Source organism: Coregonus clupeaformis, unplaced genomic scaffold (assembly GCF_020615455.1).
Source record: "Coregonus clupeaformis isolate EN_2021a unplaced genomic scaffold, ASM2061545v1 scaf0785, whole genome shotgun sequence".
Taxonomy (NCBI): Eukaryota; Metazoa; Chordata; class Actinopteri; order Salmoniformes; family Salmonidae; genus Coregonus; species Coregonus clupeaformis.
The window spans coordinates 195,114-220,871 of NW_025534240.1; the positions used below are offsets into that span (position 1 = coordinate 195,114).

Consider the following 25,758-nt stretch of genomic DNA (forward strand, 5'->3'; position numbering starts at 1 on the left):
TTTTAATTTTAAAAAAATAAGAAAAAATCTAAACCTGTTTTCGCTTTGTCATTATGGGATATTGTGTGTAGATTGCTGAGTATTTAAAAAACATTTTTTAAATCCATTTTAGAATAAGGCTGGAATGTAACAAAGTGTGGAAAAATTCAATGGGTCTGAACTTTCCGAAGGCACTGTATGTGTATATCTGGAACACTGAACAGACCTGTTCTAATCTCCTGTGTATATCTGATCTCTGTGTATATCTGGAACACTGAACAGTCCTGTTCTTATCTCTGTGTATATCTGGAACACTGAACAGTCCTGTTCTTATCTCTGTGTATATCTGATCTCTGTGTATATCTGGAACACTGAACAGTCATTTTCTTATCTCTGTGTATATCTGGAACACTGAACAGTCCTGTACTTATCTCTGTGTATATCTGGAACACTGAACAGTCCTGTACTTATCTCTGTGTATACAGTGCCTTCAGAAAGTTTTCTTACCCTTTGATTTTGTTGTTGTTTCAGCCAGAATTCACCCATCTACACACAATACCCCATAATGACAGTAAACATGTTTTTAGAAATGTTAGCAAATGTATTGAAAATGTAATACAGAAATCTCATTTACATATGGTACCAAATCAAAATGTTATATTTGAGATTCTTCAAATAGCCACCCTTTGCCTTGATGACAGCTTTGCACACTCTTGGCATTCTCTCAACCAGCTTCACCTGGAATGCTTTTCCAACAGTCTTGAAGGAGTTCCCACATATGCTGAGCACTTGTTGGCTGCTTTTCCTTCACTCTGCGGTCCGACTCATCCCAAACCATCTCAATCTTCCCAGCTCTGTAGATTTTGCTGCGAAGAGACAGAATCATTAGATCATTTGTTTTGGTACTGTCCATTTGTAGCTTGTTTTTGGACACAGGTCCAGGAATGGCTAAAGGATTGCAATATTTACCTGGAGCTAACCCTGCAGATAGCATTACTGGGTGATCTGAAAAGTAATAGTCAATCGATCAATAATATAATAATACTTTTAGCAAAAATGTTAATTTTCAATTTACAATCTGTAGAAACAATGAGAATAGAAATGTTCAGAACTTTTGTAAAACATAACAGTACAGTTGAAAAATATATGGCAAATAGAAATGGTGTTGAGATAGATGGGTGGTGTTGAATGGAGTTGAAGGATGGGACTAATAACAACTAACAACAACTAATAACAACAAGATAACTTATAATGTAAGCATACTGTGTCCATAATAAGTATATAGGTTATAGGTTGAGAGCTTTTGTGAAAGAGCACAGTTAGAAAGATATGGCATATAGAAGCAAACCGGATGGGCATCATGAAAATGAGGTTGAGGGTAGAGGAAGTTCAGGAGTAAAAACAAACAAAAATTGAATTATTGTCAAATTGACTGTGTCCATAAAATGTATATAGTGTATATATACGCTGGAAGTAGAGGCCTAAGCATTGTTGTTCACTAGTTTACTCCAAAAGGAAATGTATATGCGTGTGTGTGTATATATGTGTGATATATGTGTGTGTGTGTGTATATATATATATATACATATATACATACATACATACATACATACATACATACATACATACATACATACATACAGTGGGGGAAAAAAGTATTTAGTCAGCCACCAATTGTGCAAGTTCTCCCACTTAAAAAGATGAGGCCTGTAATTTTCATCATAGGTACACGTCAACTATGACAGACAAAATGAGAAAAAAAATTCCAGAAAATCACATTGTAGGATTTTTAATGAATTTATTTACAAATTATGGTGGAAAATAAGTATTTGGTCAATAACAAAAGTTTCTCAATACTTTGTTATATACCCTTTGTTGGCAATGATACAGGTCAAACGTTTTCTGTAAGTCTTCACAAGGGTTTCACACACTGTTGCTGGTATTTTGGCCCATTCCTCCATGCAGATCTCCTCTAGCGCAGTGATGTTTTGGGGCTGTCGCTGGGCAACACAGACTTTCAACTCCCTCCAAAGATGTTCTATGGGGTTGAGATCTGGAGACTGGCTAGGCCACTCCAGGACCTTGAAATGCTTCTTACGAAGCCACTCCTTCGTTGCCCGGGCAGTGTGTTTGGGATCATTGTCATGCTGAAAGACCCAGCTACGTTTCATCTTCAATGCCCTTGCTGATGGAAGGAGGTTTTCACTCAAAATCTCACGATACATGGCCCCATTCATTCTTTCCTTTACACGGATCATGATGTTTCCACCCCCATGCTTCACAGTAGGTATGGTGTTCTTTGGATGCAATTCAGCATTCTTTGTCCTCCAAACACGACGAGTTGAGTTTTTACCAAAAAGTTATATTTTGGTTTCATCTGACCATATGACATTCTCCCAATCCTCTTCTGGATCATCCAAATGCACTCTAGCAAACTTCAGACGGGCCTGGACATGTACTGGCTTAAGCAGGGGGACACGTCTGGCACTGCAGGATTTGAGTCCCTGGCAGCGTAGTGTGTTACTGATGGTAGGCTTTGTTACTTTGGTCCCAGCTCTCTGCAGGTCATTCACTAGGTCCCCCCGTGTGGTTCTGGGATATTTGCTCACCGATCTTGTGATCATTTTGACCCCACGGTGTGAGATCTTGCGTGGAGCCCCAGATCGAGGGAGATTATCAGTGGTCTTGTATGTCTTCCATTTCCTAATAATTGCTCCCACAGTTGATTTCTTCAAACCAAGCTGCTTACCTATTGCAGATTCAGTCTTCCCAGCCTGGTGCAGGTCTACAATTTTGTTTCTGGTGTCCTTTGACAGCTCTTTGGTCTTGGCCATAGTGGAGTTTGGAGTGTGACTGTTTGAGGTTGTGGACAGGTGTCTTTTATACTGATAACAAGTTCAAACAGGTGCCATTAATATAGGTAACGAATGGAGGACAGAGGAGCCTCTTAAAGAAGTTACAGGTCTGTGAGAGCCAGAAATCTTGCTTGTTTGTAGGTGACCAAATACTTATTTTCCACCATAATTTGCAAATAAATTCAATAAAAATCCTACAATGTGATTTTCTGGATTTTTTTTCTCAATTTGTCTGTCATAGTTGACGTGTACCTATGATGAAAATTACAGGCCTCTCTCATCTTTTTAAGTGGGAGAACTTGCACAATTGGTGGCTGACTAAATACTTTTTTCCCCACTGTGTGTGTGTGTATATATATATATATATATATATTTGTGAGAAAAGAAAAACATATGGGGGATTGGAAGTGATGCAGACAATTACGTTGATGGAAGTTGCAATCTATCTGCAATATTAAAGCTGATCTAACCCCAAAAAAAAAATATATATATATATGTTCTTCTTATTGATGTCCTTTAGTAGTGGTTTCTTTGCAGCAATTCGACCATGAAGGCCTGATTCACGCAGTCTCCTCTGAACAGTTGATGTTGAGATGTGTCTGTTACTTGAACTCTGTGAAGCATTTATTTGGGCTGCAATCTGAGGCTGGTAACTAATGAACTTATCCACTGCAGCAGAGCTAACTCTGGGTCTTCCTTTCCTGTGGCGGTCCTCATGAGAGCCAGTTTCATCATAGCGCTTGATGGTTTTTACGACTGCACTTGAAGAAACTTTCAAAGTTCTTGAAATTTTCCGGATTGACTGACCTTCATGTCTTAAAGTAATGATGGACTGTTGTTTCTCTTTGCTTATTTGAGCTGTTCTTGACATAATATGGACTTGGTCTTTTACCAAATAGGGCTATCACAACACAACTGATTGGCTCAAATGCATTAAGAAGGAAAGAAATTCCACATATTAACTTTTAACAAGGCACACCTGTTAATTGAAATGCATTCCAGGTGACTACCTCATGAAACTGGTTGAGAGAATGCCAAGAGTGTGCAAAGCTGTCATCAAGGCAAAGGGTGGCTACTTTGACGAATCTCAAATATTACATATATTTTGATTTGTTTAACACTTTTTGATTAATACCTATGTGTTATTTCATAGTTTTGATGTCTTCACTATTATTCTACAATTTCGAAAATAGTAAAAAATAAAGAAAAACCCTTGAATGAGTAGGTGTTCTAAAACTTTAGACCGGTAGTGTGAGCAAGACATTTAAGCGTGTTAACCCTCGCAAGGCTGCCGGCCCAGACGGCATCCCTAGTCGCGTCATCAGAGCATGCGCAGACCAGCTGGCTGGAGTGTTTACAGACATTCAATCTCTCCCTATCCCAGTCTGCTGTCCCCACTTGCTTCAAGATGTCCACCATTGTTCCTGTACCCAAGAAAGCAAAGGTAACTGAACTAAATGACTATCGCCCCGTAGCAGTCACTTCTGTCATCATGAAGTGCTTTGAGGCTAGTTAAGGATAATTTCACCTCCACCTTACCACACACCCTAGCCCCACTTCAATTTGCATACCGCCCTAATAGATCCACAGATACACTGCCCTATCCCATCTGGACAAGAGGAATACCTATGTAAGAATGCTGTTCATTGACTACAGCTCAGCCTTCAACACCATAGTACCTTCCAAGCTCAAATAGCTCGGGGCCATGGGTCTGAACCCCACCCTGTGCAACTGGGTCCTGGACTTCCTGGTGGGCCGCTCCCAGGTGGTGAAGGTAAGAAACAACATCTCCACTACGCTGATCCTCAACACAGGGACCCCACAAGGGTGCACGCACGCCTCCAACTCAATCATCAACTTTGCAAACGACACAACAGTAGTAGGCCTGATTCCCAACAATGACAAGACCGTCTACAGGGAGGAGGTGAGGGGCCCTGGCGGAGTGGTGCCAGGAAAATAACCTCTCCCTCAACGTCAACAAAACGAAGGAGCTGATTTTGGACTTCAGGACATAGCAGATGGATCACGCCCCCATCCACATCGACAGGGCCGCAATGGAAAAGGTGAAAAGCTTCAAGTTCCTCGGCGTACACATCACTGACCGTGTGGTGAAGATGGCACAACAGCGCCTCTTCAACCTCAGGAGGCTTAAGAAATTGGGCTTGGCCCCTAAGACCCTCACAAACTTTTACAGATGCACCGTTGAGAGCATCCTATCGGGCTGTATCACCGCCTGGTACCTCAACTGCACCGCCCGTAACTGCAGGGCTCTCCAGAGGGTGGTGCGGTCTGCTGATGAAACAAAAATAGAACTGTTTGGCCATAATGACCATCGTTATGTTTGGAGGAAAAGGGGGAAGGCTTAAAAGCCGAAGAACACCATTCCAACCGTGAAGCACGGGGGTGGCAGTATCATGCTGTGGGGGTGCTTTGCTGCAGGAGGGACTGGTGCACTTCACAAAATAGATGTTATCATGAGGAAGGAAAATGATGTGGATATATTGAAGCAACATCTCAAGACATCAGTCAGGAAGTTGACCCCAAGCATACTTCAAAAGTTGTGGCAAAATTGCTTAAGGACAACAAAGTCAAGGTATTGGAGTGGCCATCACAAAGCCCTGACCTCAATCCTATAGAACATTTGTGGGCAGAACTGAAAAGGCATGTGCGAGCAAGGAGGCCTACAAACTTGACTCATTTACACCAGCTCTGTCAGGAGGAATGGGCCAAAATTCACCCAATTTATTGTGGGAAGCTTGTGGAAGGCTACCTGAAACGTTTGACCCAAGTTAAACAATTTAAAGGCAATGCTACCGAATACTAATTGAGTGTATGTAAACTTCTGACCCACTGGGAATGTGATGAAATAAATAAAAGCTGAAATAAATCATTCTCTCTACTATTATTCTGACATTTCACATTCTTAAAATAAAGTGGTGATCCTAACTGACCTAAGACAGGGAATTTTTACTAGGATTATATGTCAGGAATTGTGAAAAACTGAGTTTAAATGTATTTGGCTAAGGTGTATGTAAACTTCCGACTTCAACTGTACACTATTCTATCCTACAGATATACTTAATATTCTATCCACATACTGAACATAATGTCATACATCCCGTCACATACAGTGCATTCGGAAAGTATTCAGACCCCTTGACTTTTTCCCAAAACATTTTTACGTTACAGCCTTATTCTAAAATGGATTAAATTGTTTCTCCCCCCATCAATCTACACACAATACCCCATAATGACAAAGCAAAAACTGGTTTTCAGAAACAAAAAAACCCCCTCCAGAAATATCACATTTACATAAGTATTCAGACCCTTTACTCAATACTTTGTTGAAATGTAAGTCGCTCTGGATAAGAGCGTCTGCTAAATGACTAAAAAATAACAAATAAAATAAATAAGCAGCGATTACAGCTTCGAGTCTTCTTGGGTATGGCGCTACAAGCTTGGCACACCTGTATCTGGGTAGAGTCTCCCATTCTTCTCTGCAGATCATTTCCTGTTCTAATCTATGTGTGTATCTGGAACACTGAACAGTCCTGTTCTGATCTCGCTGTGTGTATATCTGGAACAATGAACAGTCCTGTTCTGATCTCGCTGTGTATATCTGGAACAATGAACAGTCCTGTTCTGATCTCGCTGTGTATATCTGGAACAATGAACAGTCCTGTTCTGATCTCGCTGTGTATATCTGGAACAATGAACAGTCCTGTTCTGATCTCGCTGTGTATATCTGGAACAATGAACAGTCCTGTTCTGATCTCGCTGTGTATATCTGGAACAATGAACAGTCCTGTTCTGATCTCGCTGTGTGTATATCTGGAACAATGAACAATCCTGTTCTGATCTCGCTGTGTGTATATCTGGAACAATGAACAGTCCTGTTCTGATCTCGCTGTGTATATCTGGAACAATGAACAGTCCTGTTCTGATCTCGCTGTGTGTATATCTGGAACAATGAACAGTCCTGTTCTAATCTCTGTGTATTTGTCTTTGTCCTCCAGGTCTCCAGGATAATGTTTTGGGGATGACCTACTGGAAGAGCAGCACCTTGCTGGAACACCCGTGTGACCCCAGAGAACCATCTTCCGTCACTACCTTTTGTCTCTCTGCAGAGAGCCCCAGGACTTCGAGCAGGAGGGGGGGTGGGGAGGGCAGGGGGGCTGGTGGATGGGGTGAAGGCACACATCCATGTCTGCCAGAGAGCCACCCACCCACACTGATGGTGTCCCCTGCCTATGTTGCTCCCACCACCCCTCGGCAATGGTGACATGAGTATGTGATGTGGAGGAGCCTGTTATATTTTTGAAGAACAATCTCTGCCACCTCTTAAACTACCGTTACATTCTGAATGTTTTCGCCGTGCACTCTGGCACTGAGTCTGCGTGGGATGATGTTGCTGCCGTCATGCGGTCGCCTCCGGCGGCTCTTCCGTCAGTCTCACTCCTTCAGTCTCCAGACCAGCCTGCTGCTCCTCTTCCTCTTCTGTATGGTGAGCGTCCTGGTCTCCGCCTACTTCCTCTACGGAGTCAAGCGGGAGCTGGAGCCGGCGGCGGGGGGGGGCATGGGAAGGCCGGAGGAGGGCACTGCCGACTGGGACGACCCCCGGGCCGCCACGCCCCCCACCTCCTCCCGGGCGCTCCCTCCACGCACAGCCAGGCCCTCAGACGTGTTGCGCACCGACCCTGTGGTGCTGGTGTTTGTTGAGAGCCTGTACTCCCAGCTGGGACAGGACGTTGTGGCCATCCTGGAGTCTGGACGCTTCCTCTACCGAACCGAGATGGCCCCGGGGAAGGGGGACATGCCCACCCTGACAGACAAGGACCGAGGCCGGTTCACGCTGGTCATCTACGAGAACATCCTGAAATACGTCAACCTGGACGCTTGGAACAGAGACCTGCTGGACAAGTACTGTGTGGAGTACGGAGTGGGCATCATAGGCTTCTTTAAGGTTAGTATGAAGTGGGTACTCTAGACTTCTTTTTAAGATGAGAGCCAGTCACTGATTGCAACCCAGGCTGGTAAGGTTGGTGTACATTGCTTATCACTCTTAAGTATCTTTAATCAGCTGTGTAAACCCCTGTAGCTCAGTTGGTAGAGCATGGCGCTTGCAACGCCAGAGTTGTGGATTCGTTTCCCACGGGGGGCCAGTATGAAAATGTATGCACTCACTAACTGTAAGTCGCTCTGGATAAGAGCTAAATGACTAAAATGTAAATGTAAAATGTAAACAAACAATAGGTCCTAAGGAACGGTAGTAAAATAAAGATGCCTGTGAAGCTATAGAAATTATACACCTAGATTGGTTTGTCTCAGCACATAGTCAAATGACTAGAAAAACCTTAATTTTTTTTCTAATGTGAACAGCCCTGAAGCCGAGGGGGAATTCTGTGGTATGCGATAAAAGCTTCTGATTGAAATATGCGCTCGTTAATTTTAAATGACTTCATTTTAAATGACACCATCAAGGCGGGCAGGTTCCGCCTTGATGGTGTCGTCTAACCTGGAAGTCTACCTCCAAGATCAGCGAGTACAGTATAATACAATACACACACACACACACACACACACACACACACACACACACACACACACACACAGGCTTATCAACAGAGTCTGTGCCTGTGGTTGTTTGCCATGCTGTGGTTGGCTACTACCCTGCCGTTCCTTAAGTACGGTGGTCCTTTCATGGCTCATTGCTCAGCTGATAATGGCCCCACTGGAACATGGCTCAGCAAATTCGGCAGGAGTGGGAGTGGGAGTGGGATTTAGCTGCTTGGCTGCTACAGTACCTTCAGCCTGATTCTCCATGGTCGGGTCTGAAGTGAACACCCACCTGTTAGAACCACTACACTGGGACCAAATGGCCTCGCCCAGCCTGGTCCCAGAGCACTCGAGCAGGGCAGTTATAACTACAGGGTAGATCCCAGAGCACTGGAACAGGGCTGTAATAACTACAGGGTAGATCCCAGAGCACTGGAACAGGGCTGTAATAACTACAGGGTAGATCCCAGAGCACTGGAACAGGGCTGTAATAACTACAGGGTAGATCCCAGAGCACTGGAACAGGGCTGTAATAACTACAGGGTAGATCCCAGAGCACTAGAACAGGGCTGTAATAACTACAGGGTAGATCCCAGAGCACTAGAACAGGGCTGTAATAACTACAGGGTAGATCCCAGAGCACTAGAACAGGGCTGTAATAACTACAGGGTAGACCCCAGAGCACTAGAACAGGGCTGTAATAACTACAGGGTAGATCCCAGAGCACTAGAACAGGGCTGTAATAACTACAGGGTAGATCCCAGAGCACTAGAACAGGGCTGTTATAACTACAGGGTAGATCCCAGAGCACTAGAACAGGGCTGTAATAACTACAGGGTAGATCCCAGAGCACTAGAACAGGGCTGTAATAACTACAGGGTAGATCCCAGAGCACTAGAACAGGGCTGTAATAACTACAGGGTAGATCCCAGAGCACTAGAACAGGGCTGTAATAACTACAGGGTAGATCCCAGAGCACTAGAACAGGGCTGTAATAACTACAGGGTAGATCCCAGAGCACTAGAACAGGGCTGTAATAACTACAGGGTAGATCCCAGAGCACTAGAACAGGGCTGTAATAACTACAGGGTAGATCCCAGAGCACTAGAACAGGGCTGTAATAACTACAGGGTAGATCCCAGAGCACTAGAACAGGGCTGTTATAACTACAGAGTAGATCCCAGAGCACTAGAACAGGGCTGTAATAACTACAGGGTAGATCCCAGAGCACTGGAACAGGGCTGTTATAACTACAGAGTAGATCCCAGAGCACTAGAACAGGGCTGTAATAACTACAGGGTAGATCCCAGAGCACTAGAACAGGGCTGTTATAACTACAGAGTAGATCCCAGAGCACTAGAACAGGGCTGTAATAACTACAGGGTAGATCCCAGAGCACTAGAACAGGGCTGTTATAACTACAGGGTAGATCCCAGAGCACTAGAACAGGGCTGTTATAACTACAGGGTAGATCCCAGAGCACTAGAACAGGGTAATTACACTAAGGCAGGGGATAGGGGCTGCTTTAAGCCACTCTCATCCTCCCATTAGTCATTGAGCTTAATCCCATATCCATGTTGTTGCTGTATAATTGGAATAGATCCTCCCCTCCTAAACTAGCACTAGAGTCAGTATCCTCATTCACCCAGGGTTAGGCTATATTAAGAACTGCCCCTTTTCCTGCTGTTTTGTGGCCATTTGGTCAATCACCTCCTTAGTATCCCTGAGCTAGTAGCCATGTTGCCATGACACACCAAGGTATAATAGGTGTTAACCACCCTGGTCCCTATATCTATCTGACTGAGAGGTATACCTACTAGCTATAGGTGATAACCACCCTGGTCCCTATATCTATCTGACTGAGCGGTATACCTACTAGCTATAGGTGATAACCATCTTAGTCCCTATATCTATCTGACTGAGAGGTATACCTACTAGCTATAGGTGATAACCACCCTGGTCCCTATATCTATCTGACTGAGAGGTATACCTACTAGCTATAGGTGATAACCACCCTGGGCCCTATATCTATCTGACTGAGAGGTATACCTACTAGCTATAGGTGATAACCACCCTGGTCCCTATATCTATCTGACTGAGAGGTATACCTACTAGCTATAGGTGATAACCACCCTGGTCCCTATATCTATCTGACTGAGAGGTATACCTACTAGCTATAGGTGATAACCACCCTGGTCCCTATATCTATCTGACTGAGAGGTATACCTACTAGCTATAGGCCAATATTGCTTGTGATGTTGAATTCCTTAAGTCAATATCCAGACGGACAGATGCATAGTAAGTCATATTGTCTAAAGTCCGATATTGCCAGTGGGTCTGAGCACAAAGTAGCATCTGCTAAACCACTGAATGATGGTTTGCTTGTTTGGTTTGCATGGGAGTCTGACAGGGTCAGGATGGCTCGCTGTCTGGGGCTGCTGTGACTGTGATTGATTGTTGAGAATCGCCAAATGCTGTTAATCACCAATCAATACAGCAGTTATGGGTCCACATCATCGGCATCCGGGGACCAGCTGTTGTTGGGGGTTAACTGCCTTGCCGTCTTGGGCATTCGAACCAGCAACCTTTCGGCGCTTAACCGCTAGGCTGCCTGCACACAAACACAGAGATTTACACACATACCACGACCCATGCATAGCCACACTTATGGGAATTACAGAGCCTTTACCTCTTTGGTAATGAATCTCTGAATCAGTGTCTATTGTGTGTTGGAGAATTGGAAGTAACATTGGCAGTTTTATATAATCATCTCAAGGATAAAGTGTGCAAATGTTTTCAGCAGGAAACTAACTGTAAACTGAAATGCAGCTGACTTGACCTAGCTCCATCTCTCCCCTGTCCTCTCTCCCAGGCCAACGAGAACAGCCTACTCAGTGCCCAGTTGAAAGGCTTCCCTCTCTTCCTCCATTCCAACCTGGGCCTGAAGGACTGCAGCGTCAACCCCAAGTCCCCCCTGCTCCTCATCACTAAGGCCCGGGAGGTGGAGCGAGGCCCCCTACCCGGAGACGACTGGACCGTCTTCCAGTCCAACCACTCCACCTACGAGCCTGTTCTCCTAGCGAGGACCCGGGTGCCTGACCTGGGCCTGTCCGGTGCGGGGACAGGGATGGGCAGCAGCCCCCTCCATGCCTCTGTGGTCCAGGACCTTGGGCTCCACGACGGCATCCAGCGGGTGCTCTTCGGCAACAACCTCAACTTCTGGCTGCACAAGCTTGTGTTTGTTGACGCTGTGTCCTTCCTTACTGGCAAGAGGCTGTCTCTGTCTCTAGATCGCTACCTGCTGGTGGACATCGATGACATCTTCGTGGGCAAGGAGGGCACCCGCATGAAGGTCTCGGATGTCAAGGTAAGCATCCGCAGTGGATTGGGAAAGGTCTTTGTAAGGGGGGTTTGTGTGTGTAATCGCTCATTATCTGTTGCATCGCAATCTGCCCTATTCTATTGCTGGTGCATACATACTTCCCAGAGAGCCATACTGTGTAATGGTGAGTAACAGTGAGTCGTGCAGGTGTCAGTGCCAGAGCTGACTGTGATGGAAGGAGATGGAGAGTGAGACAGCCAGGTGACATTACTATGTAGGACTGAGCCCATGCCAGAGCTGTGCAGATGTGACGGTGACACAGGGGCACAGGTGCAGTCACCAACATGTCTGTCCCCAGGGGGGCCTGACTTGAGGACATGGGGACACAGCTGGCCTGACTGTCATGGCAGTCTCACCCTGCCTTTGTCACTGTCTATCCTGTCACAGACAGAGAGAGAGAAGGATGGAGGGGGAGAGGAAGGATTAGAGTGCAGCGGAGTGGAACACAATATATTTTCCTGTATTTCCATCCAATGCCTCTTTTGAAAGTAGAATAAGACTCTGTGTTACTGGATTCCCACCACATAGCCTCCTCAGCTCAGACAAACACTTATTACAAACTAAAGGTCAGGAGCCGTCCTCCAGCGTTCTTCCACATCGTTCTCTTTCTCCCTCCAACCCAGAGGACGGTCTTTTTCCATACAGCAGTAGGGTATGAAGCTCAGCTTAACCACTATCTTCTCCAGCTTTGCTTTGTGTGATGAGTCGCTGTTCAAAGGGCGTCCGCAGACTCGCCTGCAGCATGAATATTTGATACAGCTTCTTCTTCTTCTTGTTCTTGTTCTTGGCGAGGGAGTGACGTTCAGTGAAGGGGGGGGAATGAAACATAAACCCAATCAATGCGCTCTTATTGAGTTGTCTTGTATGTCGGCGGGCCGCAACAGTGTTAAATATGAATCAGGCGCTGATGGAGCTGTGGCGGAGCGGGAGAAATGGGGGGAGGGGGGAGGGGGGCGCGAGAGAGACTAAACCTAAAAACAAATAGACCCAGATGCAAAGTGAATATGGACAGGGTAATGAAGCATAGAGGGATGAGGACGGTTTGTCAGAGGGGGACAGAGGGAAATGTGTGGCCTGAATACTACTGCTAACTAAGGTGCTGCTTAGAGTAAATGAAGCACATTTCAGACATGGAATGCAACGCAATGTGCTTCACAGGAAAAAAACTAATAAACAATGAAAATAAAAGCTGAAATATTTACTACGAAAGTAAAGGAAAGGAATGAAAATAAAGGAACGACTACAAAGCACTTTCTACACAGGGACACTCCAAGTCAATCTTAAATTAATCATTGTTTATTAACAGTTAACTGGAGAGGTTCGAACAAACTTTTTTTATTTTTTATTTTGTTATTCTTTAGGGGGTAGATCAGCTTAATATTGCAGATTGTAACTTCCATCAATGTAATAATAATAATAATAATAATATGCCATTTAGCAGACGCTTTTATCCAAAATGTAATTCTCTGCATCACTTCCAATCCCCCGTGTGTGTGTATGTACAGTGGGGGAAAAAAGTATTTAGTCAGCCACCAATTGTGCAAGTTATCCCACTTAAAAAGATGAGAGAGGCCTGTAATTTTCATCATAGGTACACGTCAACTATGACAGACAAAATGAGATTTTTTTTCTCCAGAAAATCACATTGTAGGATTTTTAATGAATTTATTTGCAAATTATGGTGGAAAATAAGTATTTGGTCAATAACAAAAGTTTCTCAATACTTTGTTATATACCCTTTGTTGGCAATGACACAGGTCAAATGTTTTCTGTAAGTCTTCACAAGGTTTTCACACACTGTTGCTGGTATTTTGGCCCATTCCTCCATGCAGATCTCCTCTAGAGCAGTGATGTTTTGGGGCTGTCGCTGGGCAACACAGACTTTCAACTCCAAAGATTTTCTATGGGGTTGAGATCTGGAGACTGGCTAGGCCACTCCAGGACCTTGAAATGCTTCTTACGAAGCCACTCCTTCGTTGCCCGGGCGGTGTGTTTGGGATCATTGTCATGCTGAAAGACCCAGCCACGTTTCATCTTCAATGCCCTTGCTGATGGAAGGAGGTTTTCACTCAAAATCTCATGATACATGGCCCCATTCATTATTTCCTTTACACGGATCAGTCGTCCTGGTCCTTTTGCAGAAAAACAGCCCCAAAGCATGATGTTTCCACCCCCATGCTTCACAGTAGGTATGGTGTTCTTTGGATGCAACTCAGCATTCTTTGTCCTCCAAACACGACGAGTTGAGTTTTTACCAAAAAGTTCTATTTTGGTTTCATCTGACCATATGACATTCTCCCAATCCTCTTCTGGATCATCCAAATGCACTCTAGCAAACTTCAGACGGGCCTGGACATGTACTGGCTTAAGCAGGGGGGACACGTCTGGCACTGCAGGATTTGAGTCCCTGGCGGCGTAGTGTGTTACTGATGGTAGGCTTTGTTACTTTGGTCCCAGCTCTCTGCAGGTCATTCACTAGGTCCCCCCCGTGTGGTTCTGGGATTTTTGCTCACCGTTCTTGTGATCATTTTGACCCCACGGGGTGAGATCTTGCGTGGAGCCCCAGATCGAGGGAGATTATCAGTGGTCTTGTATGTCTTCCATTTCCTAATAATTGCTCCCACAGTTGATTTCTTCAAACCAAGCTGCTTACCTATTGCAGATTCAGTCTTCCCAGCCTGGTGCAGGTCTACAATTTTGTTTCTGGTGTCCTTTGACAGCTCTTTGGTCTTGGCCATAGTGGAGTTTGGAGTGTGACTGTTTGAGGTTGTGGACAGGTGTCTTTTATACTGATAACAAGTTCAAACAGGTGCCATTAATACAGGTAACGAGTGGAGGACAGAGGAGCCTCTTAAAGAAGAAGTTACAGGTCTGTGAGAGCCAGAAATCTTGCTTGTTTGTAGGTGACCAAATACTTATTTTCCACCATAATTTGCAAATAAATTCATAAAAAATCCTACAATGTGATTTTCTGGAGAAAAAAATTCTCAATTTGTCTGTCATAGTTGACGTGTACGTGTGATGAAAATTACAGGCCTCTCTCATCTTTTTAAGTGGGAGAACTTGCAAAATTGGTGGCTGACTAAATACTTTTTTCCCCCACTGTATGTATGTATGTATGTGTGTATATGTATATATATATATGTGTGTGTATATATATATATATATATATATATATATGTATATATATATATATGTGTGTATATATATTGCATATATATGTGTGTGTGTGTGTGTATATATTATATATATATATATATATATATATATATATATACTTTTATGCATACAGTGAGGTGAAAAAAGTATTTGATCCCCTGCTGATTTTGTACGTTTGCCCACTGACAAAGAAATTATCAGTCTATAATTTTAATGATAGGTTTATTTGAACAGTGAGAGACAGAATAACAACAAAAAAATCCAGAAAAATGCATGTCAAGAATGTTATAAATTGATTTGCATTTTAATGAGGGAAATAAGTATTTGACCCCTTCTCAATCAGAAAGATTTCTGGCTCCCAGGTGTCTTTTATACAGGTAACGAGCTGAGATTAGGAGCACACTCTTAAAGGGAGTGCTCCTAATCTCAGCTTGTTACCTGTATAAAAGACACCTGTCCACAGAAGCAATCAATCAGACTCCAAACTCTCCACCATGGCAAAGAGCTCTCCAAGGATGTCAGGGACAAGATTATAGACCTACACAAGGCTGGAATGGGCTACAAGATCATCGCCAAGCAGCTTGGTGAGAAGGTGACAACAGTTGGTGTGATTATTCGCAAATGGAAGAAACACAAAAGACCTGTCAATCTCCCTCGGCCTGGGGCTCCATGCAAGGTCTCACCTCGTGGAGTTGCAATGATCATGAGAACGGAGAGGAATCAGCCCAGAACTACACGGGAGGATCTTGTCAATGACCTCAAGGCAGCTGGGACCATAGTCACCAATAAAACAATTGGTAACACACTACGCATTGAAGGACTGAAATTCTGCAGCGCCCGCAAGGTCCCCCTGCTCAAGAAAGCACATATACAGGCCCGGCTGAAGTTTGCCAATGAACATCTGAATGGTTTAGAGGAGAACTGGGTGGAAGTGTTGTGGTCAGATGAGACCAAAATCGAGCTCTTTGGTATCAACTCAACTTGTTGTGTTTGGAGGAGGAGGAATGCTGCCTATGACCCCAAGAACACCATACCCACCGTCAAACATGGAGGTGGAAACATTATGCTTTGGGGGTGTTTTTCTGCTAAGGGGACAGGACAACTTCACAGCGTCAAAGGGACGATGGACGGGGCCATGTACCGTCAAATCTTGGGTGAGAACCTCTTTCCCTCAACCAGGGCATTGAAAATGGGTTGTGGATGAGTATTCCAGAATGACAATGACCCAAAACACCCGGCCAAGGCAACAATGGAGTGGCTCAAGAAGAAGCACATTAAGGTCCTGGAGTGGCCTAGCCAGCCCCCAGACCTTAATCCCGTAGAAAATCTGTGGAGGGAGCTGAAGGTTCGAGTTGCCAAACGTCAGCCTCGAAACCATAATGACTTGGAGAAGATCTGCAAAGAGGAGTGGAACAAAATCCCTCCTGAGATGTGTGCAATGGTGGCCAACTGGTGGCCAACTACAAGAAACGTCTGACCTCTGTGATTGCCAACAAGGGTTTTGCCACCAAGTACTAAGTAATATTTTGCAGAGGTGTCAAATACTTATTTCCCTCATTAAAATGAAAATCAATTTATAAAATTTTTGACATGCGTTTTTCTTGATTTTTTTGTTGTTATTCTGTCTCTCACTTTTCAAATAAACCTACCATTAAAATTATAGACTGATCATGTCTTTGTCAGTGGGCAAACGTACAAAATCAGCAGGGGATCAAATACTTTTTTCCCTCACTGTATATATATGTATATATATATATATACAGTTGAAGTCAGAAGTTTACATACACTTAGGTTGGAGTCATTAAAACTAGTTTTCCAACCACTCCACAAATTTCTTGTTAACAAACTATAGTTTTGGCAAGTCGGTTAGGACATCTACTTTGTGCATGACACAAGTAATTTATCCAACAATTGTTTACAGACAGATTATTTCACTTATAATTCACTGTATCACAATTCCAGGGGGTCAAAAGTTTACATACACTAAGTTGACTGTGCCTTTAAACAGCTTGGAAAATTCCAGAAAATGATGTCATGGCTTTAGAAGCTTCTGATAGGCTAATTGACATCATTTGAGTCAATTGGAGGTGTACCTGTGGCTGTATTTCAAGGCCTACCTTCAAACTCAGTGCCTCTTTGCTTGACATCATGGGAAAATCAAAAGAAATCAGCCAAGACCTCAGAAAAGAAATTGTAGACCTCCACAAGTCTGGTTCATCCTTGGGAGCAATTCCCAAATGCCTGAAGGTACCACGTTCATCTGTACAAACAATAGTACGCAAGTATAAATACCATGGGACCACGCAGCCGTCATTCCGCTCAGGAAGGAGACGCGTTCTGTCTCCTAGAGATGAACGTACTTTGGTACGAAAAGTGCAAATCAATCCCAGAACAACAGCAAAGGACCTTGTGAAGATGCTGGAGGAAACAGGTACAAAAGTATCTATATCCACAGTAAAACGAGTCCTATATCGAAATAACCTGAAAGGCCGCTCAGCGAGGAAGAAGCCACTGCTCCAAAACCGCCATAAAAAAGCCAGACTATGGTTTTCAACTGCACATGGGGACAAAGGGGCGGCACACAAAAGCGTCGTCGGGGTTTGGCCGGTGTAGGCAGTCATTGTAAATAAAAATGTGTTCTTAACTGACTTGCCTAGTTAAATAAAGGTACAATATTTTTTTAATTTTAAAGATCGTACTTTTTGGATAAATGTCCTCTGTTCTGATGAAACAAAAATAGAACTGTTTGGCCATAATGACCATCGTTATGTTTGGAGGAAAAAGGGGGTGCTTGCAAGCCGAAGAACATCATCCCAACCGTGAAGCACGGGGGTGGCAGCATCATGCTGTGGGGGTGTTTGCTGCAGGAGGGGCTGCTGCACTTCATAAAATAGATGGCATAATGAGGAAGGAAACGTATGTGGATATATTGAAGCAACATCTCAAGACATCAGTCAGGAAGTTAAAGCTTGGTCTCAAACGGGTCTTCCAAATGGACAATGACCCCAAGCATACTTCCAAAGTTGTGGCAAAGTGGCTTAAGGACAACAAAGTCAAGGTATTGGAGTGGCCATCACAAAGCCCTGACCTCAATCTTATAGAAAATCTGTGGGCAGAACTGAAAAAGCGTGTGCGAGCAAGGAGGCCTACAAACCTGACTTAGTTACACCAGCTCTGTCAGGAGGAATGGGCCAAAATTCACCCAACTTATTGTGGGAAGCTTGTGGAAGGCTACCTGAAACGTTTGACCCAAGTAAAACAATTTAAAGGCAATGCTACCAAATAGTAATTGAGTGTATGTAACTTCTGACCCACTGGGAATGTGATGAAAGAAATAAAAGCTGAAATAACTAATTCTCTCTACTATTATTCTGACATTTCACATTCTTAAAATAAAGTGGTGATCCTAACTGACCTAAGACAGGGAATTTTTAGTAGGATTAAATGTCAGGAATTGTGAAAAACTGAGTTTAAATGTATTTGGCTAAGGTGTATGTAAACTTCCGACTTCAACTGCATATATATATATTTTTTATTATAAATTAGCCAACATTTCTAAAAACCTGATTTTGCTTTGTCGTTATTGTGTGTAGATTGATGGGGGGGGGGGCAATTTAATCAATTTTAGAATAAGGCTGTAACGTAACAACATGTGGAAGAAGTCAAGGGGTCTGAATACTTTCTGAAGGCACTGTATATGTATTTAACAGCCTCTCCCTTCTTCTGTTCAGGCCCTACTGGAGACCCAGAATGACCTACGAACCTCCGTCCCCAACTTCACCTTCAACCTGGGTTTCTCTGGGAAGTTCTTCCATACTGGTGGGTGGACTGGAACAAACCCACTGCATGACTATAACACCCAGGGGGATAAAATACAATGTCTCGTGACCAACAATCTGAGTCCAGATAATAATAATAATAATAATATGCCATTTAGCAGACGCTTTTATCCAAAGCGACTTAGTCATGTGCGCATAAATTTTTACGTATGGGTGGTCCCGGGGATCGAACCCACTACCCTGGCGTTACAAGCGCAGTGCTCTACCACTTGAGCTACACAGGACCACAGATAATACTCTTGGTCATCAGTAATCTCTTGTGGACAGACTACATAAACATCTGACCAAATTACGCGTGATTTTAGTTCTGGGTTAACTGAGATTAGATCATCAGTTACTTCACCAAGAAAATGCATCGATCAAATGTCCAAATCAATTATTGCATGAATATAATTAACTTGCTTTAGATTTTCCCAGCACATATATCTATAGGTTTTCAACACCACCACACACCTATGCCCATGCCATGTGTAGACGAGGCTCAACCCCATCCATGTCTCTATTTTCCAGGTACGGATGAGGAGGACCTGGGGGATGACCTGCTCCTCTCCTATGGGAAGGTGTTCTGGTGGTTCCCCCACATGTGGAGTCACATGCAGCCCCACCTCTTCCACAACCAGTCAGTGCTGGCTGAACAGATGCTCCTCAACAGGAGGTTTGCACAGGTAGGTTGTGGGGGTCCTGCTCTACACTGACTGGGGTTCAGGTCCTGCTGGTACTAGTAGCTGGGTGGTTGTAAAAAAAAATTTACATTCCTGTTTGAATGTTAGAATTATGGTTGATTTAAAAAAAGAAACATTATAAAAAATATATGTTGGTGAAGTGAAATGAAAAATAACTTGTTTCAAAAAATTCTAAAAAAAAAAATAACGGAAAAGTGGTGCGTGCATATGTATTCACCCCCTTTGCTATGAAACACCTAAATAAGATCTGGTGCAACCAATTACCTTCATAAATCACGTAGTTAGTTAAATAAAGGCCATCTGTGTGCAATCTAAGTGTCACATGATCTCAGTGTATATATACACCTGTTCTGAAAGGCCCCACGAGTCTGCAACACCACTAAGCAAGGGGTACCACCAAGCAAGCGGCACCATGAAGACCAAGGAGCTCTCCAAACAGGTCAGGGACAAAGTTGTGGAGAACTACAGATCGGGGTTGAACATCCCACGGAGCACCATTAAATCCATTATTAAAAAATTGAAAGAAAATGGCACCACAACAAACCTGCCAAGAGAGGGCCGCCCACCAAAACTCACGGACCAGGCAAGGAGGACATTAATCAGAGAGGCAACAAAGAGACCAAAGATAACCCTGAAGGAGCTGCAAAGCTCCACAGCGGAGATTGGAGTATCTGTCCATAGGACCACTTTAAGCCGTACACTCCACAGAACTGGGCTTTACGGAAGAGTGGCCAGAAAAAAGCCATTGCTTAAAGAAAAGAATAGGCAAACACGTTTGGTGTTCGCTAAAAGGCATGTGGGAGACTCCCCAAACATATGGAAGAAGGTACTCTGGTCAGATGAGACTAAAATTGAGCTTTTTGGCCATCAAGGAAAACGCTATGTCTGGCGCAAACCCAACACCTCTTATCACCCCGAGAACATCATCCCCACAGTGAAGCATGGAGCATGGTGGTGGCAGCATGCTGTGGGGATGTTTTTCATCGGCAGTGACTGGGAAACTGGTCAGAATTGAAGGAATGATGGATGGCACTAAATACATGGAAATTCTTGAGGGAAACCTGTTTCAGTCTTCCAGAGATTTGAGACTGGGACGGAGGTTCACCTTCCAGCAGGACAATGACCCTAAGCATACTGCTAAAGCATACTGCTAAAGAAATATTTAAATGTCTTGGAATGACCTAGTCAAATCCCAGACCTCAATCCAATTGAGAATCTGTGGTATGACAGTACACCAGCGGAACCCATCCAACTTGAAGGAGCTGGAGCAGTTTTGCCTTGAAGAATGGGCAAGAATCTCAGTGGCTTGATGTGCCAAGCTTATAGAGACACCCCAAGAGACTTGCAACTGTAATTGCTGCAAAAGGTGGCTCTACAAAGTATTGACTTTGGGGGGGGTGAATAGTTATGCACGCTCAAGTTTTCCGTTTTTTTGTTTGTTTCACAATAACAAATATTTTGCATCTTCAAAGTGGTAGGCATGTTGTTTAAATCAAATCATACAAACCCCCCAAAAATCAATTTTAATTCCAGGTTGTAAAGCAACAAAATAGGAAAAATGCCAAGGGGGGTGAATACTTAAGCAAGCCACTGTGTGTGTGTGTGTGTGTGTGTGTGTGTGTGTGTGTGTGTGTGTGTGTGTGTGTGTGTGTATACACACAGTACCAGTCAAAAGTTTGGACACACCTCATTCCAGGGTTTTTCTTTATTTTTACTATTTTCTACATTGTAGAATAATAGTGAAGACATCAAAACTATGAAAACCACATGGAGTCATGTAGTAACCAAACAAGTGTTAAACAAATGAAAATATATTTTATATTTGAGATTCTTCAAAGTAGCCACCCTTTGCCTTGATGGCAGCTCTACACACTCTTGGCAGTCTCTCAACCAGCTTCATGAGGAATGCTTTTCCAACAGTCTTGAAGGAGTTTCCACATATGCTGAGCACTTGTTGGCTGCTTTTCCTTCACTCTGCGGTCCAACTCATCCCAAACCATCTCAATTGGGTTGAGGTCGGGTGATTGTGGAGGCCAGGTCATCTGATGCAGCACTCCATCACTCTCCTTGGTCAAATAGCCCTTACACAGCCTGGATGTGTTTTTTGGGTTGTTGTCCTGTTGAAAAACAAATGATAGTCACACTAAGCGCAAACCAGATGGGATGGTGTATCGCTGCAGAATGCTGTGGTAGTCATGCTGGTTAAGTGTGCCTTGAATTCTAAATAAATCACCAACAGTGTCACCATCAAACCTCCATGCTTCACGGTAGGAACCACACATGCGGAGATCATTCGTTCATCTCCTCTGCGTCTCACAAAGACACAGCGGTTGGAACCAAAAATCTCAAATATGGACTCATCAGACCAAAGGACAGATTTCCACCGGTCTAATGTCCATTGCTCGTGTTTCTTGGCCCAAGCAAGTCTCTTCTTCTTATTGGTGTCCTTTAGTAGTGGTTTCTTTGCAGAAATTTCACACAGTCTCTTATGATCAGTTGATGTTGAGATGTGTCTATTACTTGAACTCTGTGAAGCATTTATTTGGGCTCCAATCTGAGGTGCAGTTAACTCTAATGAACTTATCCTCTGCAGCAGAGGTAACTCTGGGTCTTCCTTTCCTGTGGCGGTCCTCATGAGAGCCAGTTTAATCGTAGCGCTTGATGGTTTTTGCAACTGCACTTGAAGAAACTTTAAAAGTTCTTAAAGTTTTCTGGATTGACTGACCTTCATGTCTTAAAGTAATGATGGACTGTCGTTTCTCTTTGCTTATTTGAGCTGTTCTTGCCATAATAGGGCTATCTTCTGTATACCCCCTCATGAAGAGTGTGCACAAAGGGTGGCTACTTTGAAGAATCTCAAATCTTACTACATGATTCCATGTGTGTTATTTCATAATTTTGATGTCTTCACTATTATTCTACAATGTAGAAAATAGTAAAAATAAAGAAAAACCCTGGAATGAGCAGGTGTGTCCAAACTTTTGACTGGTGCTGTATATATTAATAGCAAGGGTGATTTAAATCCTAACAATGTGTTGAATCCACTGGTTGTCTCCCCTCCAGGAGCATGGCATCCCCACCAACATGGGCTACGCGGTGGCTCCCCACCACTCTGGGGTGTACCCCGTCCACGTCCAGCTGTACGACGCTTGGAAGAAGGTGTGGGGCATCAAGGTGACCAGCACGGAGGAGTACCCCCACCTCAAACCTGCCCGCTTCAGACGAGGCTTCTACCACAGTGGCATCAGTGTAAGGAATCACCCTGATCACCCCCTATCCTCACACACACACACTAGGTTCTACTGTACGTGTAAACGAGCAATTCTTGAAACTAAATCTTAGTTGATATTTTCAGTCCTGGTTTTGTGCTCAATAATTTAAGTAGAAGTATTCAATTAGGCTGTTTGATGTATTTACTCTGGTTAGAGTGTAAACATATACGTTTTTAACACCTTTGGCTTCTGGGAAGTGCTTGGTGTTACAATCCTTGTGTGTGCCTTTGAATGGACAAATCTTTGTTTTTTGGTGTGCTTTTAACATGTTAGTTTAGCTCTTGGGAACAACGCGCTGAGTAGAGTGAAGGAAATCATCAGTAGTGCTGAAGTAGCCGTGCTGCCGTGCCCTGATGGTGTGGTCTTTTCACTGCCCCTCTCAGCCAGTGTCTCTCGCTCTCTATCCTCCCCCCCCACCCTCCAGGGAATAAAGCAAGCTGACAGACCGATGGAGTAGTGTGAATGATCATTATGGAAATTGCTATGTTTAGCACTCTAAACAAGACAATCTCACCGCCGATGACAACCCTGGCAAAATCGACAAAGACAACTGCTGGCTTGTGATGTGAGGAGGAGAACATTCACATTTTGAGACGAATGTTAATCAGTCTGTCAATGCTGATTTATGTACAGTATCTTTCCAAAGTGTAATTTTAAGTCTGTTTGCTTGGCCTGGACATAAACAACAGCTTGCCTGGACATAAACAACAGCTTGCCTGGACGTAAACAGCTTGCCTCTGTAAGAAATGTATGCTAAAATGTCTCGTACGTTTTAGAGCTTAAAGACATTTATATTTTATTCATGTACAAACTATGTTGTGATTTTGCCCCATAATCCTAGTAGAATGCTCCTTTTCTAGACCCAACAGTTTTCAGTTATTTATTTATTTTCTGGTGGAGGAGTGTGATATTGTCACTGAGATGTTAATTCCGATCTCAACACGTCCCTGTGAAATATTCACTGGGAACAGAGACTCTCTTGGGGGTTTTTCTCTCTTCTTCCACTCCCTCTTTTCCCCTTAATCAGCAGTCTGTGACGCCCGTTAGCCATGACACGCTCGGGGGTTTAAAAAGCGGAGAGAGAAAAGCCTGGGAGCTTCAGTCTGTATCCAGCCTTCCCTTACCTTCTCTTCCTAAGCATCTCAGTACTTAGCTGGTATTTCTACCCCCAGCCCTAGCTAGCTAACATCACAGCCTGATGGATACACCGTGTAGCTAGCTAACATCACAGCCTGATGGATACACCGTGTAGCTAGCTAACATCACAGCCTGATGGATACACCGTGTAGCTAGCTAACATCACAGCCTGATGGATACACTGTGTAGCTAGCTAACATCACAGCCTGATGGATACACCGTGTAGCTAGCTAACATCACAGCCTGATATACAGTAAAGTAAAGTATTATAAAGAGATTACAGCCTCGGGTCTTCTTGGGTATGACGCTACAAGCTTGGCACACCTATATTTGGGGAGTTTCTCCCATTCTTCTCTGCAGATACTCTCAAGCTCTGTCAGGTCGGAAGGGGAGTGTCGCTGCACAGCTATTTTCAGGTCTCTCCAGAGATGTTCGATCGGGTTCAAGTCCGGGCTCTGGCTGGGCCACTCAAGGACATTCAGAGACTTGTCCCGAAGCCACTCCTGCGTTGTCTTGGCTGTGTACTTAGGGTCGTTGTCCTGTTGGAAGGTAAACCTTCGCCCCAGTGTGAGGTCCTGAGCGCTCTGGAGCAGGTTTTCATCAATGATCTCTCTGTACTTTGCTCCGTTCATCTTTCCCTCGATCCTGACTAGTCTCCCAGTCCCTGCCGCTGAAAAACATCCCCGCAACATGATGCTGCCACCACCATGCTTCACCTTAGGGAGGGTGCCAGTTTTTCTCCAGATGTGACGCTTGGCATTCAGGCCAAAGAGTTCAATCTTGGTTTCATCAGACCAGAGAATCTTGTTTCTCATGGTCTGAGAGTCCTTTAGGTGCCTTTTGGCAAACTCGAAGCGGGCTGTCATGTGCCTTTTACTCAGGAGTGATGTCCTTCTGGCCACTCTACCATAAAGGACTGATTGGTGGAGTGCTGCAGAGATGGTTGTCCTTCTGGAAGGTTCTCCCATCTCATTTTTAACATTTTAGATTTTAGTCATTTAGCAGACACTCTTATCCAGAGTGACTTACAAGAGCAATTAGGGTTAAGTGCCTTGCTTAAGGGCACATCGACAGATTTTTTACCTAGTCGGCTCGGAGGGGAGGTGACCAAGAACCCGATGGTCACTCTGACAGAGCTCCAGACTTCCTCTGTGGAGGGGGCGGCTCTGGGATTAGAACCAGCAACCTTTCGGTTACTGGCACAACGCTCTTACCCACTAAGCTACCTGCCGCCCCCTCCACAGAGGAAGTCTGGAGCTCAGTCAGAGTGACCATCGGGTTCTTGGTCACCTCCCTGCCAAGGCCCTTCTCCCCCGATTTCTCAGTTTGGGCGAGCGGCCGGCCAGCTTTAGGAAGAGTCTTGGTGGTTCCAAACTTCTTCCATTTAAGAATGATGGAGGCCACTGTCTTCCTGGGGACCTTCAATGATGCAGAAATGTTTTTGTACCATTCCCCAGATCTCAACACAATCCTTTCTTGGAGCTCTACAGACAAATCCTTCAACCTCATGTCTTGGTTTTTGCTCTGACATGCACTGTCAACTGTGGGACCTTATATAGACAGGTGTGTGCCTTTCCAAATCATGTCCAATCAATTTAATTTACCACAGGTGGACTGCAAGTTTTAGAAACATCTCAAGGATGAATTTCGAGTCTCAAAGCAAAGGGTCTGAATACTTATGTAAATAAGGTATTTCTGGTTGTTATTTTTAATACTGTGATGTCACGAGAGGCTGTGTCCTGGAGGGACGTTACATCCCCCTGAGGTGGCTGCAAACCCAGACAGCTATGGCTCCATCTGCTGGTATGGTCGGGAACTCCACCCTCTATGGCCAATCTTCCCACGCAGCTGAAACAAATGAGGAGCTGATGAGCTGAAGGTTTGGGAAGGGAAGAG

General features: G+C 44.1%; 1 protein-coding gene and 1 long non-coding RNA gene across 2 annotated transcripts in view; both read left to right on the top strand.

The window, feature by feature from the left end:
* Positions 1–6,983, top strand: part of LOC121541966 — a 73,444-nt gene extending 66,461 nt beyond the window's left edge. The window contains exon 3 of the long non-coding RNA XR_005995807.1: positions 6,851–6,983. This is a non-coding gene — a long non-coding RNA (uncharacterized LOC121541966). The remainder of the gene's footprint in view (positions 1–6,850) is intronic.
* Positions 6,984–7,026: 43 nt separating this feature from the next.
* LOC123485662 (bifunctional heparan sulfate N-deacetylase/N-sulfotransferase 1-like) overlaps positions 7,027–25,758 on the top strand; it is a 33,770-nt gene continuing 15,038 nt past the window's right edge. Inside the window, exons 1-5 of the mRNA XM_045216741.1 lie at positions 7,027–7,797; positions 11,263–11,757; positions 18,663–18,750; positions 19,281–19,435; positions 22,517–22,702. Of these exons, the coding sequence (XP_045072676.1) occupies positions 7,198–7,797; positions 11,263–11,757; positions 18,663–18,750; positions 19,281–19,435; positions 22,517–22,702 (1,524 nt within the window). The 5' untranslated portion in view covers positions 7,027–7,197. The remainder of the gene's footprint in view (positions 7,798–11,262; positions 11,758–18,662; positions 18,751–19,280; positions 19,436–22,516; positions 22,703–25,758) is intronic.